This window comes from Tamandua tetradactyla, chromosome 2, assembly GCF_023851605.1.
Source record: "Tamandua tetradactyla isolate mTamTet1 chromosome 2, mTamTet1.pri, whole genome shotgun sequence".
NCBI classification, from domain to species: Eukaryota; Metazoa; Chordata; class Mammalia; order Pilosa; family Myrmecophagidae; genus Tamandua; species Tamandua tetradactyla.
Genome location: NC_135328.1, coordinates 203,290,858 through 203,307,817, shown reverse-complemented (window position 1 = coordinate 203,307,817; position 16,960 = coordinate 203,290,858). Strand labels below are relative to the sequence as shown.

The 16,960-nt window shown below is 35.3% G+C and overlaps 1 protein-coding gene across 3 annotated transcripts in view; it reads left to right on the top strand.

Moving 5' to 3' along the window:
- Positions 1-16,960, top strand: part of KDM1A (lysine demethylase 1A) — an 89,843-nt gene that overhangs the window by 46,338 nt on the left and 26,545 nt on the right. For 2 of the 3 annotated variants that reach the window (XM_077150900.1, XM_077150903.1), the window contains 7 exons: positions 1,107-1,166; positions 5,926-6,059; positions 9,681-9,759; positions 10,383-10,475; positions 11,158-11,264; positions 13,019-13,100; positions 16,460-16,554. In XM_077150900.1, the coding sequence (XP_077007015.1) occupies positions 1,107-1,166; positions 5,926-6,059; positions 9,681-9,759; positions 10,383-10,475; positions 11,158-11,264; positions 13,019-13,100; positions 16,460-16,554 (650 nt within the window). The remainder of the gene's footprint in view (positions 1-1,106; positions 1,167-5,925; positions 6,060-9,680; positions 9,760-10,382; positions 10,476-11,157; positions 11,265-13,018; positions 13,101-16,459; positions 16,555-16,960) is intronic. The other variant, XM_077150901.1, reaches the window with a different exon arrangement.

Genomic DNA, 16,960 nt, shown 5'->3' with positions numbered 1-16,960 from the left:
TTCTATTCTACCTTCAAAGCAGAGCATAAAATGCAGTAACACATTCTAATGTCATTGTCAAAAATTATTTCTTGTATCTGTATACCCAATCCTGTCTTTATTTACCTAAAGATGGTGTTATTTTAAGTCTGTCAGACCTTGGAGCATTCTTTTTATAAGGGGACTGTGTTAATTTCATATCTTCAGAACATCACACTACCTTTTCCATAGTATACAAGGTGCATAGAAGCATGAAGGGGATCAGAGCATCTTGGTGATCGACTTTGGGAGCGTCTAGATGATGATCTTTCTCTCCTGACTATTTTAGATTTAACTTTCAAGCTTTGATACTTTCCTTGAAGTTATTTCTACACATCAGTCAACGAAGAAAATTTCTTAGCAAAGCTTATATGGCTTGAGGTAGAAACTTGCTCAAGATCTTGTCTGTCTCCTGCCCTTACTGTGTCTTTATCTGCAATACTTGGAATATGACTGCAAGGTATGCTAGCTTAGGTGTGTTCTCAAATTCTGTGAGGAAGAACTGACATATTCAGCTCATATGCTGTGTCTAGTATGTGCAGCAAATGAAATTTCTTCTGGAGCTGAATCTTTTAATATGCTCTCCTGTGCCTTGAAGAAGAGGGAATTTTTCACTAAAATTATCATCTTTTATTTGTCCAATATTTATTCTTTTTAGATAGAAAGTTAGAGATAGAGGGATATTGAGCTACTGAATTGTTGCAACTCCATGTCCTAGAGCTCATTCCACATCCATTCTCAATTTAGCAGTGAGTAGTAAGAGTCATCTGGAATCGCTTTTTTTCCCCTATCTACCCTTGAATATCAAATAAGACTGACAGCAAGTATTTAGTGATTAGAAACGCTATGTACTTCCCCCCCACCCCGCCTTTCAACAAGAATCACTGTGTGTAAAGTTGGAATTTCCTGACCAGAATTTGGAAGACTACGATGTGATTCCCTGGGCCTTGATTCCAAAAGGAACTCTCTGAATATGGGTTTACTAGTTGGTGGTAAATTCATGAGTCGCCAACTACTAGGCCTTTATGTCCAGATATTATCTTAATTTATGGAGTAAGGTCCCTGAGTTCTCCTCTTTCCTTCCACAGGGCAAGCAGGAGGACTTCAAGACGACAGTTCTGGAGGGTATGGAGACGGCCAAGCATCAGGTGAGGGTGGCATTAGATGCTTGCCACTTAGTAGCAAGAGCCGCCAAGTCAGGGATTGATGCTTGCAAGTGTGTTTTGGCTGTTTATTCCACATTTTAGTCAGAAGTGTAGAGGAAATTTAACCCATAGAATAGAGTAGTATAATAGGACAAAGTGTAGCTAGAAAAAGGGCAAGCAAAAGCTTTTGAAGTCCTCAGGCCGATCTCAGCCCTCCACTCTTCTTCATGTTTTTGAGGAGATGGCGGGTACTTTACTCCCTAGCAGCAGTTACAGTAATAGACATGTAATAAAATAAATAAACATGATATAAAAATGTGGACTTAAGGAATCATGGGACCTTTAAAAAGAAATATAGCTCTATACAAAGGATCTGTAGGTGTGAAAGTCTTTAAAGAAAAATAGGGCTGAAAGGCATTATAGGATTAGTCAGAAGAATTATGCAGGCAAGTGACATCTATTTAAAAATGGATCTTACATGATGATGGGTGGATTTTTTTTCAATTAACATTACATAGTTAATTTTTCCATTTAAACAATTTATTTCTCACGTGAAAATTATCTTTTAAAAATTTTCTATCCAGAATGTTCTTTCTTTTCAGACCATATGAGGTTTTTATCTGTAGGTAAAAAGCAAAGGGTTAAGTGATTTATAGGGGTCACCTTCTGGAACAGTTAAAGTTTGTTCCAGTAATCCAAGGTAGCATGTCTAGTCTGGATTTCATCCTTTGCCTCTTAAAGGATGTTTTGTGTGCTTCAGTGCTCAAAGATGGATTATGTATACATTTTGATAGAATCAGAGTATGCATTACTTTACTTTTAGAGTTTGTCAGTTTTCACCTGTTAAACTGCTTTCAAATGATTTGTCTGTTGCAGCTATATACAGCAGGTCCAGGGAGTTTTTGTATTACTCTCTTGGATCAAAGATTAAGTTCATTGTTAATATAGACATTAGTAATTAGAGGATCCAGGATATTAGATACTGTGTCAGTAATTGAAGGTTGATAATCAGGACATGCTTATCTTAGAGGAGTTAAAATCCTCATTCAGAGTCTATATTTGTAGCAGATAAACCTTCAGTAATGCTTTTCAACAAATGATGCACATTTAAATCTTCCACGGGAACTGTTGAAGATCAGGGATGGCCTTTAGTGCTTAAATCTGGAAGAAAGAAATTGTTTTCTTGTTGCCTTTTGGTTCTGATTTATTTTTATGTGAATGAATATTTGCTCATTTGCTTAAATAATAGTAAGCAGGTATTGCTGAAAGTGAAAGTAGATTTTCATATAAAACTGTGGTACTACTGGCTTATTAGTAGAACATGAGTTGTAAGTGTTTCCAGGAATGGTGTTGACTGTTCTGAACCCTTGAAGATCTCTCTTCAGGTCTTGTCATGCTCGGAAGCATGTATTTGTGAGATCATCAATCACAGTTAGAAATGTGTGGCTATAAGTGATCGGCATTCTTTTCTTAATGAAGAAATGACCCCATTCGGTATCTTGGGGCTAGGATCATATCTTGACTTCTTAAAATCTACATCAAGTTGGTGTATTCATCCTAAATCCTAGAGTTGTAAGAAAACTTGAGATCATCTGGTCCAACTTCCTGCCTTCCGGCCAGTATCATATGCCTATTTTATGGAGTGGGACCTGAAACCCGAAGATGCTAAGTGATTTGACCAGGATACAGCAACACTTGTAGAGGACTGATAATCCAGGGATCTTATTTCTTACTACATGGACTATTTCTTACACCCTACCTCATAGAATCATTTAAAATGTGTTAATCCTAAAAATCAAAAGTATAAAGCATAGAGTCACATGATTCTGCTCTTTTTTTCTTTTTTCTCTTCTCTCCCTACTTTTTACTTGTATATAATTAGAAGGATTAATGTGATATATCTACAGATTACTAATTTTAAGTCTTTAGGCTTTAGTATGTAGGTCCCTTCAGGTGTCTGTTTTTACTCTTTAGCTAAAAATCTAGCTTTATCATAGTTAATTTATCTACTTTATAAAAAAATCAAAGACAAGCCACCCTCACTGAGGCGTTTTCTTCCCTGGTAAATTTTATATCTCTGTTATTTTAGTCAAGAAGCTACCTGTATCATATCAGAAACAGGGGGGAAATAATTTCATGGAATAGAGGGCTTAAACCCCCTCTCCCCTACCCATACACATACACACAGCCTCTCGTTGACCTATGCAGAAATGTCTGAATTATTCCTCTAAGTATTTATATATTTACTATGTTTTTAGAGAAAGTTTGAGCCAGTCAGATCATTCAAAAGTACACTTCTGTTTCAGCATGACTCTATTCAGAAAGGTGATGTTGAAATTTCCTGTGTGAAGTGTGAGCAAAGAAGAATTTGAACACAGGGCAAGACAGGCATTTAGGCAGCTTTGGGGCTTTTTAGAAATTTAGATAGCCACCTTCTTTGAAACACTGTGTTTTCCAGAATAACGGATTCCTTTAAGTACACACAAATCCCAAAGTACAAAACTATTCCAGAACCAAGTGTAAGTTACTTCTGAATTATCTATACTACTGCTGCCACCTTTTAATGAGGATATTATAGTCTGTTGACTTTTTTTTTTTAAGGTTTCTCTATCTAAAGGAGAGAAATTAATGAATTAAATTATCCAAAGAGCTCTGTTACTTCACTTTGAAACATCATATAAGAAGGATGTTTTGGTTTAGCTTTTGAACAGTTTAGATTGCAAATTAACATTTTTGCTTTTTCATATAGTGGTTAGATTTTTATTTTGTACTCTTTTCACCCTGGTCTTCGTTCCTTGAAATAATAGTTTTCGTCTCTTAAAACCAAAAGGAAGGAAATATTTACTGAGAGCTTTTATAGACCATTTTTCATTTTTAAAAGTTGATATTTCAGTATCTAAGAATAACTGGTTTTTAAGATGTAAAAGAGAGAAGAATATGCCAGGTGCACGTGTCACAACTGATTTTTAGCTTTAATTCCTTTGGTTAAGCTTCTGCTGTTTGGCTTAGAGATGCTTTGAAACTGCCACATGATTTACATAAGAAGGAAGACAAAATTTCTTAATTGTTATATATTCTTAAGATTTCCAAAGCTAGCCAACTATTTTGATGATGAAACACTTGCAGTGAGGAGCTAAATGCAATATAAAGTTCAATGTTCTTCTACATGGTTTTTCAGTCATCGAAAATAGTATTTTGCAGTAGGATTGATATTCAGTGACCACTTAATTAAATATGTAGAAGATAATTTAGCTAAGAAAGAATACTACCCCAATTTTTGGTGGGGAAAAGTGGAGTTTAATAGAGAGCAATGATTTCCATGTTAATGGCGTACATTCATGGAATGCACCAGGAAGTAACCCATTAAGAGATATTTGGCTCAATACCCAGGATTAATGTATAGATAATGTTGCTTTCAATGTGAGATGTTTTCAGCATTGTTTTTTTGTTTGTTTAATTTATTTGTTAGTTTTGATTTGGGGGTAGGGAACATCAAAGCTATGTAGTTTTAGAAAATTTCACATTACTGAAATAATTTGTATCCCTGATAGAACTTCTTATTTTTTTTGCCTTAATTTCATGCTGCTCCCTTAGCAATATAGTTCTCACTGATTAACTTTTTCCTTCAGGAAACATTGTCATGACAATGTTTAATTTTAGGTTGGGATTCATTAAACATAAGGATTGTTGATTTGATTTAGTAATGTAAAATATAGTATTTGTGCTCTCATTGCCTACTGTGGATGGATAGTTATTTTTCCTTGTCTCCAAGAACAATCTTAATATGTGACCCATCTTAGCATTAGGCATTTTTGCTTGGCCCCTTCTTAACCATTATTCTTTCTCTATGAAGTGTTTTCTATTTGGATGTCTTAATAGCTTAGCTATAATTTTCTAAATTACATCTTTACCTGTCTTGTGTTTCTATTCTTCTAATCTTACTAATGCCTTTCCTTTAATTTTGCTTCCATTATCTGTGCTTCTGAGTTCTTGCTTTATGTGCTTTAAAATGAATATAGTATGGATATTTGATGTTTGTTTCATTACTTATATATAATTACCTTAACAGTATTGAATTTTAAAACTGATATTTTTATAGGCTGATAGTTAAGTACATTTTTATAGGGTGTCCCTAAAGATACGTTTACATTTATTTTACTTATAATATACAGATAGTAAAGCATTTCTATTATTTCTGCCAGAAAAAGTAAATTCCTTGCTTTTTTCTCTTTTATTGTTGTCTCCTTAATTGCTTTCACTGCTGTCAGCATTGAATTATGAGAACTTTTGAATGGGACCACTGAAGGGGTCGTGTATTTCCTACTGTTGATTATTAAACATTAGTGTATTCTTTATGTTCCATGCTATAATCCTAAAAGAAGGTATGCGATTGTTTTTACCCCGAAAAGCCTCTTGTTACTCTATTAATATACTTGACTTTGATCATTTTCTTTAATTTTAAATTGCAGTTAGGTATTTAAACTTATTTTATGGATAATAAAAATATCCTAAAATGCCTTATAAGGTATATTATTTTGCTTATTAGTAAACTTTGGGATATTAAACTGAAAAGAATTACTAAATTCTAAGTTATATTTCAGTTTTCCAGATGAAAGTTTTTTCTAAAGGAGGTAAAATCAACCTTTCAAGGAAGCAAAATTTTACAGAGCTCTTCAGGCAAAAAAAGGAGTTAAAGGCATAGTCGTCCCTAATTTTACACTCACTTGCACCTTTCCTAGAAGTCCTTTGCTTTCTCTGATAGGTGTGGAGGGTGCAGCTTTCCAGAGTAGACTTCCTCATGACCGGATGACTTCTCAAGAAGCAGCCTGCTTTCCAGATATCATCAGTGGACCCCAGCAGACCCAGAAGGTTTTTCTGTTCATTAGAAACCGCACAGTAAGTTTCCCCATTAGCTTTTTTTCCCCCTAGATTATAAAAAGTACATATTACTTTAATAGAAAATATGGGAAAAAACTGAAGTGAAGGAGAAAATTTTTAAAATGTCCACAGTACTATTACCCAGATATAACCACTGCTAATGCTGTTTTTCTTTCAAATATTTTTTAAATGTATATGCAGGGTTTTTTTTGTTTGTTTTCCTTTTTTTTTTTAGAAACTTGTGCTTATGTCTCTCTGAGTATGTGCATATGTCAAAAGACTGTCTCCAGAGCCTCAGTGTTTTGGGCCTTGTTCTCTGCTTATCTTTACAGCCAATGAAGGCCCCCTCTCTGGCAGGCTACTGGCCCTGCTCCTGGGCACACTGGCTGGAGGAGGTTGTCTTTGGTGTGTTGGGGGCAGAGTGGGGTGGGGGCACGCAACTCTCTCATTTCCACAACACTGAGAGAAAGATGGCCATGGATTTCCAGAGTTGTGGGTGGAACTGGCAAGAGGCTTTCTTGGGATCCATCTGCTTCTAGGGACGTACTCCCTCTTCAGTGTGATGTCATCTATGGCAGTATCCCCTGGGTGGCCCAAGCCTCCAACCCCTCTGAGGTTGTTGGGCAAGTGGGCCTGTTGCTACAAGTTTGCCCTTTTTTGCTGTTGACAGACCAGACATGCATGTCCGGGGATCCTTTGTTCTGAGACTGCAGGTTGAGAGATCTTATGTGCTTCCTGTACATGATAGAAGAAAGAGATGCAGTGAATCTTCCTGCTGGCACTGTAAAGACTCACCAACTGCACCCAGTTTCCCCATTTCCCTGGGCCTGGTCTTGATGAACTGTAGTAGCCCTCAGAGTTGCCTCTAGTATCAGTGGGAGGACAAGTATTGGGTAAGCCCTTGGGGTTCTTGGTGAGGGCATTCTGCCATGTCAAGACAAAGTTGTCTTTCAGGTCCTGGGTATAACCACAGATCTCATCTTCAAAGTGGCAGGTTTTGTCTGTCAGGTTCAAAGCATTGTGATGAGGAGGCTGTGTCACCAGCCCCAGAGGTGGTGTAAGTTGTAAGATGGACCTCAAGAGCTGTTAAACATATATGTAATTCTTACTTTTTACAAAGTCAAAATCCTGCTTGAATGTATTTTTGGATTCTTTTCAAACCTAACAAATACATGTTAAAAATTTCTTATTTAGAAAGTTAACTTTTTTTTTATTATTCCCTCCCAGGATAATGGAAACCCTTATTTAGTTCTACTCCTCTGGGACAACCTGTTCCTCTGGCTAAATGATTGATTTTAGTATCTTCATAGTATTTTGACAGTTCGGTCATAATATTAACTATTAGACATTTAAGTATCCAATTTTTCCTCATTATAAATTAAGCTCTGAGCAACTTTAGACTTTGTTCACTGCATCTCTGGTTATTATTTCCTTAAGCCAGAGTGTAAGAAAAACCACCCTTTCAAAGGATATGAACACTTTTTAAGTTTTGATACATGTTGCCAGATTGCTTCCCAAAGAAATTGAACCAGTTGATATATCCCAACTGTCATGCCCTATTTTTGTTATTCAAACAAGGATCATCTTTGCTGCTAGAATAGGCCCAAACCCATTTCATTTAGATTACATTTCTTTGATGTCTGAGACTGATTGTTTTTTCACATTTATTAGCCATTTATATTTCTTCTGTAGATTTTTCCTTTTATGTCGTTTGTTAAAAAAAATTCTTTAGCCATAGATTAGAGGAGGACAGGGTGCTAATCAGAACATATTCATCGTTCTCTAGGGTGAAACAAAGTAAAAGAAATTTACATGGCAATTTCAGCTATTTTGAATGTAGCTCAGAGATAACATTTTAGAATTTTTTAATTTTGTCATTCTGCTATTTAGCCACCAGACTTCTTTATTTTGGCTGTTGGATTGTAAAACCTCTGCTAAATTTCGATTTTTAAATGATATTTAGCAAGAATGCTGGTAGGCTATACTGAGTTTTTGTTGTATAGAATAAAGGCTTCTTGTGAAGAAAAGACAGTGATTTTTAAAAAGCTAATATGTGTTTCTGAAGTTGCTTTGTCTTCTAATTGAATAAGCCTCTGTGTCTAGCCTGTCAGCATTTGTGCTAAGTGGCTTTTTTTAGAGAAAAGAGTCATATTTTTTTTTGTTTCAGCTGAAGGAAGTTTTCACTATTTACTTGAATATGAGTGGTGTGATAATTAACTTCTCTGGTTAGGTTCCTGTGACCAAAAGTTCAGGTAAAGGGAGAAGTTGACCCAGGTTTGAGTTGTGGTCTATGGCTTTGAAATAGAACATAAATCATTGTCTCCTACAAGAATCTTACCAGTCCTCTAATCTTAAACTATATATTTGTCTCCAGATTTTGAAACTACAACTTCAGGATTATTAGACTAGACCCTATGACCTAAGCCTTATTTACAGGATGGGGAGAAGAAGGCGACTTGTGTGGAAGGGTGAGACACCTGCACCTAGTGTGTACTTGAGGAATTCTATTTTCCCTTGACAGTTGCCACAGAGAGAAGTAAAGGACCCGTATGGATTCAGTCTCTTCCCCTTCTAATTTAGCTTATTTACACATAAATAACTTTCTTGGTTTAAACTTGTGGAGCAGTTTATTACTTTTCAGCTAGTACTTTATGGTCATACTTGTTTTGTCTTGTATTATGCCAACTATATATATTCAGTTGAAGAGAACTCATTTTAGAGCCCATTGAATGTAACAGAATATTTTTCATTCCTCTTCTTAATTTTTTTTTTTTTTTTAGCCGTATTTGAAATAATTGACCTCTTCTTTTCTCTTAAAACATACTCCTCCCTTGGCTTCAGTAACATCATTCTGGTTTCTCTCTTCCCTCCCTAATTGTTGTCTTCTCAACCACTTTGTGAGATGTATCTTTACTGACTGATCATAACTGGCTGGGAGTTCCTTGAAGTTCACACTGAGGTGTCTTTGCTTCTCTTTCCTGTCCCCCACCCTACACCCACCCCCAAGCCCTCTTTTACATATTTGGCTTCATTTGTTACCCAGAAACAGAAAAGTCCAAACATTAGTCTCCTCTGAGTCCCGGACTACATCCTTAATAGCTATCTTGTATATATGATTCTCTTGAAGGTAGACTCATGACCTCTTTTCTTTCATTGATCCTCATTCTGTTAATGGCATGCCAACTCATTTAGTTGTATAAGCCAAAACTTGAGGAGTTATCCTTGGCTCTACTTTCTCTCCCACCTTTATGTTTCTAATTGGTCTCTAGGTCTTGAGGATTTTAAATCCTCAGTATCTCTGGAATCATATAACCCAGGTTTAATTTCTAATTGTTCCTTGCTAGCTGTATGACCCTGATGCGTTATTAGTTTTATTTTTTAGGCCACCCAGCTTCTTTAATAATTCACTTATTTTATGTGATTTTGTATTCATTATAGGCCACCCAGCTTCTTTAATAATTCACTTATTTTATGTGATTTTGTATTCATTAATTTATTTGTCATGATTATAACCCTCACTGTTTCAATGAAAGGAAAGCCCATAAACAAGGCCTGAAAGTTACAAAGATGGTTATTAAAGATGGTCAGAGGATATCTGTATTTGTATGTAATAATACAATTTCTGTCATTTAAATGCAGTTGCAGTTGTGGTTGGATAATCCAAAGATTCAGCTGACATTTGAAGCTACCCTCCAACAGTTAGAAGCGCCTTATAACAGTAAGTGGTGGGTTCAGTAGAACTAGTTTGGATTAGATTGTGAAAATTAATCTTTCCTTCCAGAATCTTCATAGTTCTCTGATAATGAATTTTTTCATTTGTATTTCCATCTTATTTCACATTTCCTTGTGCTGCACAAAAATGAGTCTTATAGAAGCCTGTTCTATGTGTTTTCTTGGCATTTAATTTATGTCCCCCAATGAGTGAGTTCAAGAAATTGCTAAAATTATTTTCCTAGACCTGTGGTCCCACCTTTGATCCACAGAAATTTTGTTAACACTCAGTTGGCTGTTTGACTGTCTTATTTCCCATTTGCCACCAACAAAGTTTTAAGAATTTTTTGCCAGAGTAAATGAGCATTATAACTACTCTTACAAATGTTTGGCTTTGTGTTTCATTTCTATCCATAGTGGAATGTTTTAAGAAAATTCCAGATTATGTGATAGGCATTTTTAAACTCTTCATGTGTTTCTAAGAATAATTTTTCTAAAGGAGTACATGATCTGAAGCTTATGGAAAAGATATATAGAATGCCTTTATGATGGAGAAACAAAAGAATTAGAAGAGCTTTCCATTTAAACTGCTAAATATATAAGTATTTTTAAAATTTGTTTATTCTATAGGCGATACTGTGCTTGTCCACCGAGTTCACAGTTATTTAGAGCGTCATGGTCTTATCAACTTCGGCATCTATAAGAGGATAAAACCCCTACCAAGTAAGGACCTGGAAATGAATTTTGTGGTTTAAAAAATATATAAAACTTGTTAGAAAATAAGTGAAACCAGTTATGAAACAAGAGGTTTAAGATTTTCTGTCATCGCCTGGTTCTTACCCTGCTAAGGGTTGCTTTATTTTTTTTTTCACATTCCATACATGGTGTATAGAAAATGTCTTGCCAGATATCCAGTAGATAGGACCATGTTGAAAATTAATAGTTATTTAATGTTTTAAAGATTCTCCAAAAAAGAGATAACTAACTTAAGACTGCAGAAGTAAAACTTAAAGGAAAATAGATTATACTTAGAATAAATCAGTTGTTTGCTCAAAATCCTATGTCCTGGAATAACTAACTGTGAGGTAAATAAAGCAGAATATTCATAATAACTTGTAATACTAGATTACAGATACTGAGATTTGTGACTGAGGCAATGAGAAAGTAAACTTTAAGATAATGAATTTGATTTATACATTCTCAATATTGAATTAAAGTTTATATGGTTTAGGGAATTTGCTATTCAGATAATTTCCATATTTAAAAAATAACTATCTGAACTGTTAACTTTGCAAAATAGCATGACATATTAAGAACTTAGAGGTTTTCGTGTTAAAAAAACTAAAATGCAAGCTCTTAAACCTATAACAAAATATTCTAATTTGTGTTTATTATTTGTTTTTAGCGAAAAAGACAGGAAAGGTAATAATTATAGGCTCTGGGGTCTCAGGCTTGGCAGCAGCTCGTCAATTACAAAGTTTCGGGATGGACGTCACACTTTTGGAAGCCAGGGTAAGAATTTTATTGGGTATTTTAGAAGCTTGACCTAATAGAAATGAAGGAGGGAAATTATCTACTGCACATTAAGGAGTCATATAAGTTGAAGTAAATCAGATTGATTTGTATGATACCCGAAATATTTTGGACATTATTTTATATTGGATAAAGCACTTTTGACAATAAAGCTTTGAAAAATGCTTAGCAAGTATTAAGATTTGTAAATTGATCCATATACCCTTTTGATGGATATTTTCAGGTCATTGTTTCTTGCAGTTTACTTTCAGATTTTGGGCCTTCAGGGATGTCCTTTGCAATAGGCAGTTATTATGTGTGGTAGAACAGAATGAACTGTATTCCCTTATTTGATAATCAAGGAAAAGCAGTTGCTTTTTAGGCAGGAGCCATCTTTTAGGGCCTGATGAAGCCAAGATGTGGCTCTCTTATCATCAGTTCTGGAGAGAACATGGGAACTGAAGAAGGAGAGAAATGATAGCACACAACGGGAAAAAAAGAAACGCCACATGAGGATGCTAATATTCAAATTATTTTTGAAAATACTTTTTGAAATTTTAATTATCTTCCAGTGGGTTGCAGCCTTCCTGTACTCTCACCATTTTTAAAAACATTTCTCTGGTGTGACCTAAACAATCTAAAATTTTATAAAAGCTTTCAAGCTAATCTGTATTTTGCACAAAATCCTACATGCAGAACCACCCAAATTGCTTAGTATAAAGTGCGCATTGTATTGTGTTTCCAGGAAAAAAGTTAAAGCTAACTTTTTAAGGATATTCTTTGCAAATAGAGTGCGTGAAATTGAAAATACTTTCCTAAGATCTATTACTATTGTTACTTCAGAAAACATTTGAGTACCCTCTGTGTACTTTGTGCTGAGAGTACATTAAGAAATAGTGAGAGGGCGGGCCACAGTGGCTCAGCAGGTAAGAGTGCTTGCCTGCCATGCCTGAGGACCTGGGTTCGATTCCCAGTGCCTGCCCATGTAAAAAAAGAAAAAGAAATAGTGAGAAATTAAAAGCAAACTAAAAAAATAAAATAAAATAAAATAAATAGTGAGGTAATCAGGAGCCCTATTCATATGGAGCTTATAATTTAGTTTACAGATTTTTGTCGTGTTTTTTTTCCTTCATTTTTTAAGTGTCTATAGATTATTGTCATATTACCCATGAATAAATTAACACTGCAGCTGAATAAGGTAGATGATGGTGGTTTGCCCATACTTGCAGATCCCTAGATAATAAGGATAAGTCTGGGTATATTTAGGAATGAAAAGTATTATCAACAGTGTAAGCTCAGTAAACAGTCTGCCCCACTGGGCATAGGGCTGCACTGGAGAACCATTTGTCAGAGAAAGCATCTATCAAATCATTCTTAGCTGACTTTGGGGGTAGTTAACATTAGAATCTGTGAATAATTATTTTTGTATGGTTCTTCCCATCCTGTACAATAGGAGGTACTGGAGATAGCTGGTTAGTGAAATAATACTACTGGTGACTAAATATGTCTTCTGGCTGTCAAATTATTTCCTAATGCATCATTTAATTCTATAGTTCTTAAATGTCAGTGGTTACCTAACTTTCCCCCAAATAATTTGCTCTTTTTGCCCATAGTACTATTTATTGTATTCCATGTAAACTCTAAAGTACACTTCTTTTGAAATCATAAAGGTCAGCCTCCTGGAAAGATACCATGCCAGATTATAATGATTAAAATAGAATTAATGATTTAATCTATTTAATTTCTGAAAACAGGATCGTGTGGGTGGACGAGTTGCTACATTTCGCAAAGGAAACTATGTAGCTGATCTTGGAGCCATGGTAGTAACAGGTCTTGGTAAGTAGTTCTTAGTATCATGCTGCAAAGCATAGTCTGAGACTCCTAAGATTTTTTAAACTTATTTTTAAAGCCATAGGTGCAGTTTTAAAATATACTGGTTTAAGATGCTCTTCATACTGTTAGTGAGAGATAAATTATAGATATTCATCCTTAAATTAAGAATACACCAATACATGCACAATTTAAGTTGTATAAACCTTTTGACCTAGCAGTTTGCTTTAGGGAATTATCCTAGTAGATAAGTGGATAGTGTTGCATTTTGAGTATTTTTAATGTGGTATTATTTATGATAGCAGAACATTAGAAACCACAGATTGGAAGATTAATTAATGATTCAGTGGGCCCACCTCAGTCAAAATGTTGGAGTAAGATGCTTCAGGGCTCCGTCTCCTCACAGAATCTTTGAACCTCCAGCAAGAACTGTCATAAACATCTTTGCAGAAAACAAACAGCTACAGTAACAGGGCAAGCACTGGATTCAGAAAAAGGCTACTTAAAATGATAGGATCTCCAAGCACTCTGGCTGGCCCCACCCACACCCCTCACTGACTAGCATGGAGCCATGCTATGTTGACAGTGTGGGGATATCTAGTCCCAGTTCCACAGGGGGAAGAGTAATCCTCATGCATCCTAAAACTTTCCCTGTATATAGGGGGTGGTTTATGGACCCTTTTACGAACGTTGTGGGAGAGCAATCAAGTTGGGCTGCCTGGGACAAGGGGTTTCTGGCACTAAGACAGACACAGTGCTGTTATAGAGACCATAAGGAAACTGTTTCCTAGGGGCCATTTGTGTTGCTATAAATGGGGCAATTCCTAGGGTCACACATGCACGCTCAAGATAAGACAAGACTGTAGAAGACCAGAAAGGCCCCTAGCTTTGGCCTGGGGTTGTTCTCTTTGAATGGATAAGCCCTGAAGGAGAGCACTCCACACAACTAAGTTTGCAAAGAGTGGGAAACATATCTTCTTTCTTTCTGTTTTATTTTTTTGTTTCTTGACTTGGCTCCTGGCATTCAAGGAAAACTGTGTCCTAAAGAATAGAAGCCTAAATTCCATCAATAACACATTAAAATATGAAAATATTGAGGTTTCAACAAAAGATTGCAAAGCATACAAAAAAAAGGACGTGATGGCCCAAGCAAAGGAGAAGATTAAAGCATTAGAAACCATCAATGAGAAGGGCCAAACCTGGGATATCGCAGACCAAGACTTAAAAAATAAGATCTATTTATGCCCAGTGAGCTAACATGAACAAAGAACTAAAGGAAATCAAGAAAACAATAGATGAGCATAAAAGAATATCAATAGAGAACTGGAAATTATGAAAAGGAAACAAACAGAGCCAAAGACTTCAGTAACAGAAATTTAAAATTCCTTAGATGGGTTCAACAGTAGACTGGAGCTGGTGGAATTAAAAATCAGAGAACTTGAAGATATCTGGAACAATTTATTATGAAGAGCAGAAGGAAGAAAGAATGTAGGAAAGTGAACAGGTTGAGAAGCTTGGGGACACCATCAAGCATGTTAATATTTGCATTATGGAAGTCCCAGAAGGAGAAGAGAAAGGGGAAGGAAAAATATTTGGAGAAATAATGGCTGGAATTGTCCCAAATTTAACGAAAGACATGAATATACATATCCAAGGTGCTCAACAGACTCCAAACAGGTTAAACCCAAATAGACCCATGCCGTGGCATATTATAATCATACTGTCAAATGACAGAGATAGAGAGAGTTCTGAAAGCCACATGAGGTAAGCAACTTGTCATGTACAAGGGAGCCTCAATAAGATTAAATGCCAATTTCTAATTAGAAAGTAGTAGGATGACATGTAAAGTGCAAAAATTGCCAGCCAGGAATTCTATATCCAGCCAAGATGACTTTCAAAATCGAGGGAGAGGTTATGACATTCCCTGGTAAACAAAAGCTGAGTTTTTCACCACTAGATCAGCCCCACAAGGAATGAGTTCTACAAATTGAAAAGAAAGGACAATAGGCAATAGATCAAAGTTTCATGAAGAAATGAAGATCCCTGGTGAGGGTAGCAACAGGAGTAAATATAAATGCTGGTAGTATTATATTTTGGGTTTGTAGCTCTGTTCTTTATGTCCAACAGGATTGATTTAAAAGGCAAATGTGTAAACTGTAATGATAAATCAGTGGTGTTATTACTTGTAATGCATAAACATGTAACTTGTAACAAAAACTACATAAAGTTGGGGGGGTATAGGAGCATAGTTTTTGTATACTATTGAAGTTAATTTGGTTTCAAGGCAAAAGAGATTGTTAGATTTAGGATGTTAAATATAAGCTCCATGATAACTACTAAGAAGATATCAGAGAATAGGCAAGACCATAGAAATTAGAGTACAGGTTGGCAAGGACAAGGGGAATGAGGATTTAATGCAAAATGGGTATAGGGTTTTCATTTGGGGAGATGGAAAAGTTTTGGTAATGGAAGTGGTAAGGGTACAGAAATATGGTGAATGTGATTAATCCCACTAAATGGCATGCTCGGGAATGGTTGAGATGGGAAAGTTAATGTTGTATATATGTACTTAGAATTAAAAAAAATAAATAAAAAGAAAGCAACTAAAGAGACAATGGCAATTAAAGGCAATACATGATCCTGATGGGATCTGACAAGGGAGGAAAGAAGGCTTAAAAGGACATTAGTGGAACATATTAAAAAAATGGAATATAGACTGTAAGCTTTATATCAATTTAAAATTTTTTGAACTTGATACTAAAAGTTGACATATAAGTGAATATACTTATTCTTAGGAAAGGTACATGGCAGTATTAAAGGTTCACGGAGCATGATGTATACAACCGCTCAAATATTCAGAAAATGGGTTGATAGACATAGATATACAGATGGATAGGTGGCTAGAATGATAAGGCAAGTGTGGCAAAATGTAAAATTGGTGGATCTGGGTATTGAAGGGAATGGGGTATATTGGAGCTCTCTGCATTGGATTTCTATTATTTTTGTAACTTGCCTATAATTTCAAAATATTTCAAAACAAACTGAAACAGTTTTTAAAAGTTATACAATGAAAAAAGATTACAAAACAATATATGCCTAATTATTCTGTGTATATATAGCTGTACTTTTATGTACATAAACTCTAGAAGGATCAGTAGTAGAATGCTAATTTGTGAGATTATAGGTGATTTTTTTTCTTTTTTTATACGTATCTTATATATTTTTATTTTGAGCATTTTAAAAATTGAGACATAATTCACATACCATAAGTCTTCAACATTTTAAATTTTAAGTAAAATTTTCCTTTGAGGTTTTGATTTTCTTTTCATAGGTATGTTAAATTTAATTGTTTGAGTTTTTTCTAGGAGGGAATCCCATGGCTGTGGTCAGCAAACAAGTAAATATGGAACTGGCCAAGATCAAGCAAAAATGCCCACTTTATGAAGCCAATGGACAAGCTGTAAGTCAAGGCCAAGCAAAATTTTTCAAAATTTCTTTAGTTCATTTGAAAACAATTTTGGAGGAATGTGTACATGAACATACACATATTTAAATGTGAATGGAGGATAGAAATATAGAAATGATGTGATGTTCTGGTTTTTCCTTAACCATGAGCTATAATAGAAAGGAGTTATTGTATGTAATGCAGATTCACATGCATATTTAGGTATTTATCCTTAGACATTTAATGAAGGCTAGCTAAACAGTTAAAAGTTTGGCTGTGACCTACTCCAACAGACTGTGGAGGTTAAACCTGACTCTTCATTTCTTTCTGTTGTGCCTCCCATCATATGCTTTAAGCTCTGTGTTCTCTTTATGACATCCGTTTTGTGTTTACGGGCTCAAGTTTTTGATGGGCTAAGAGA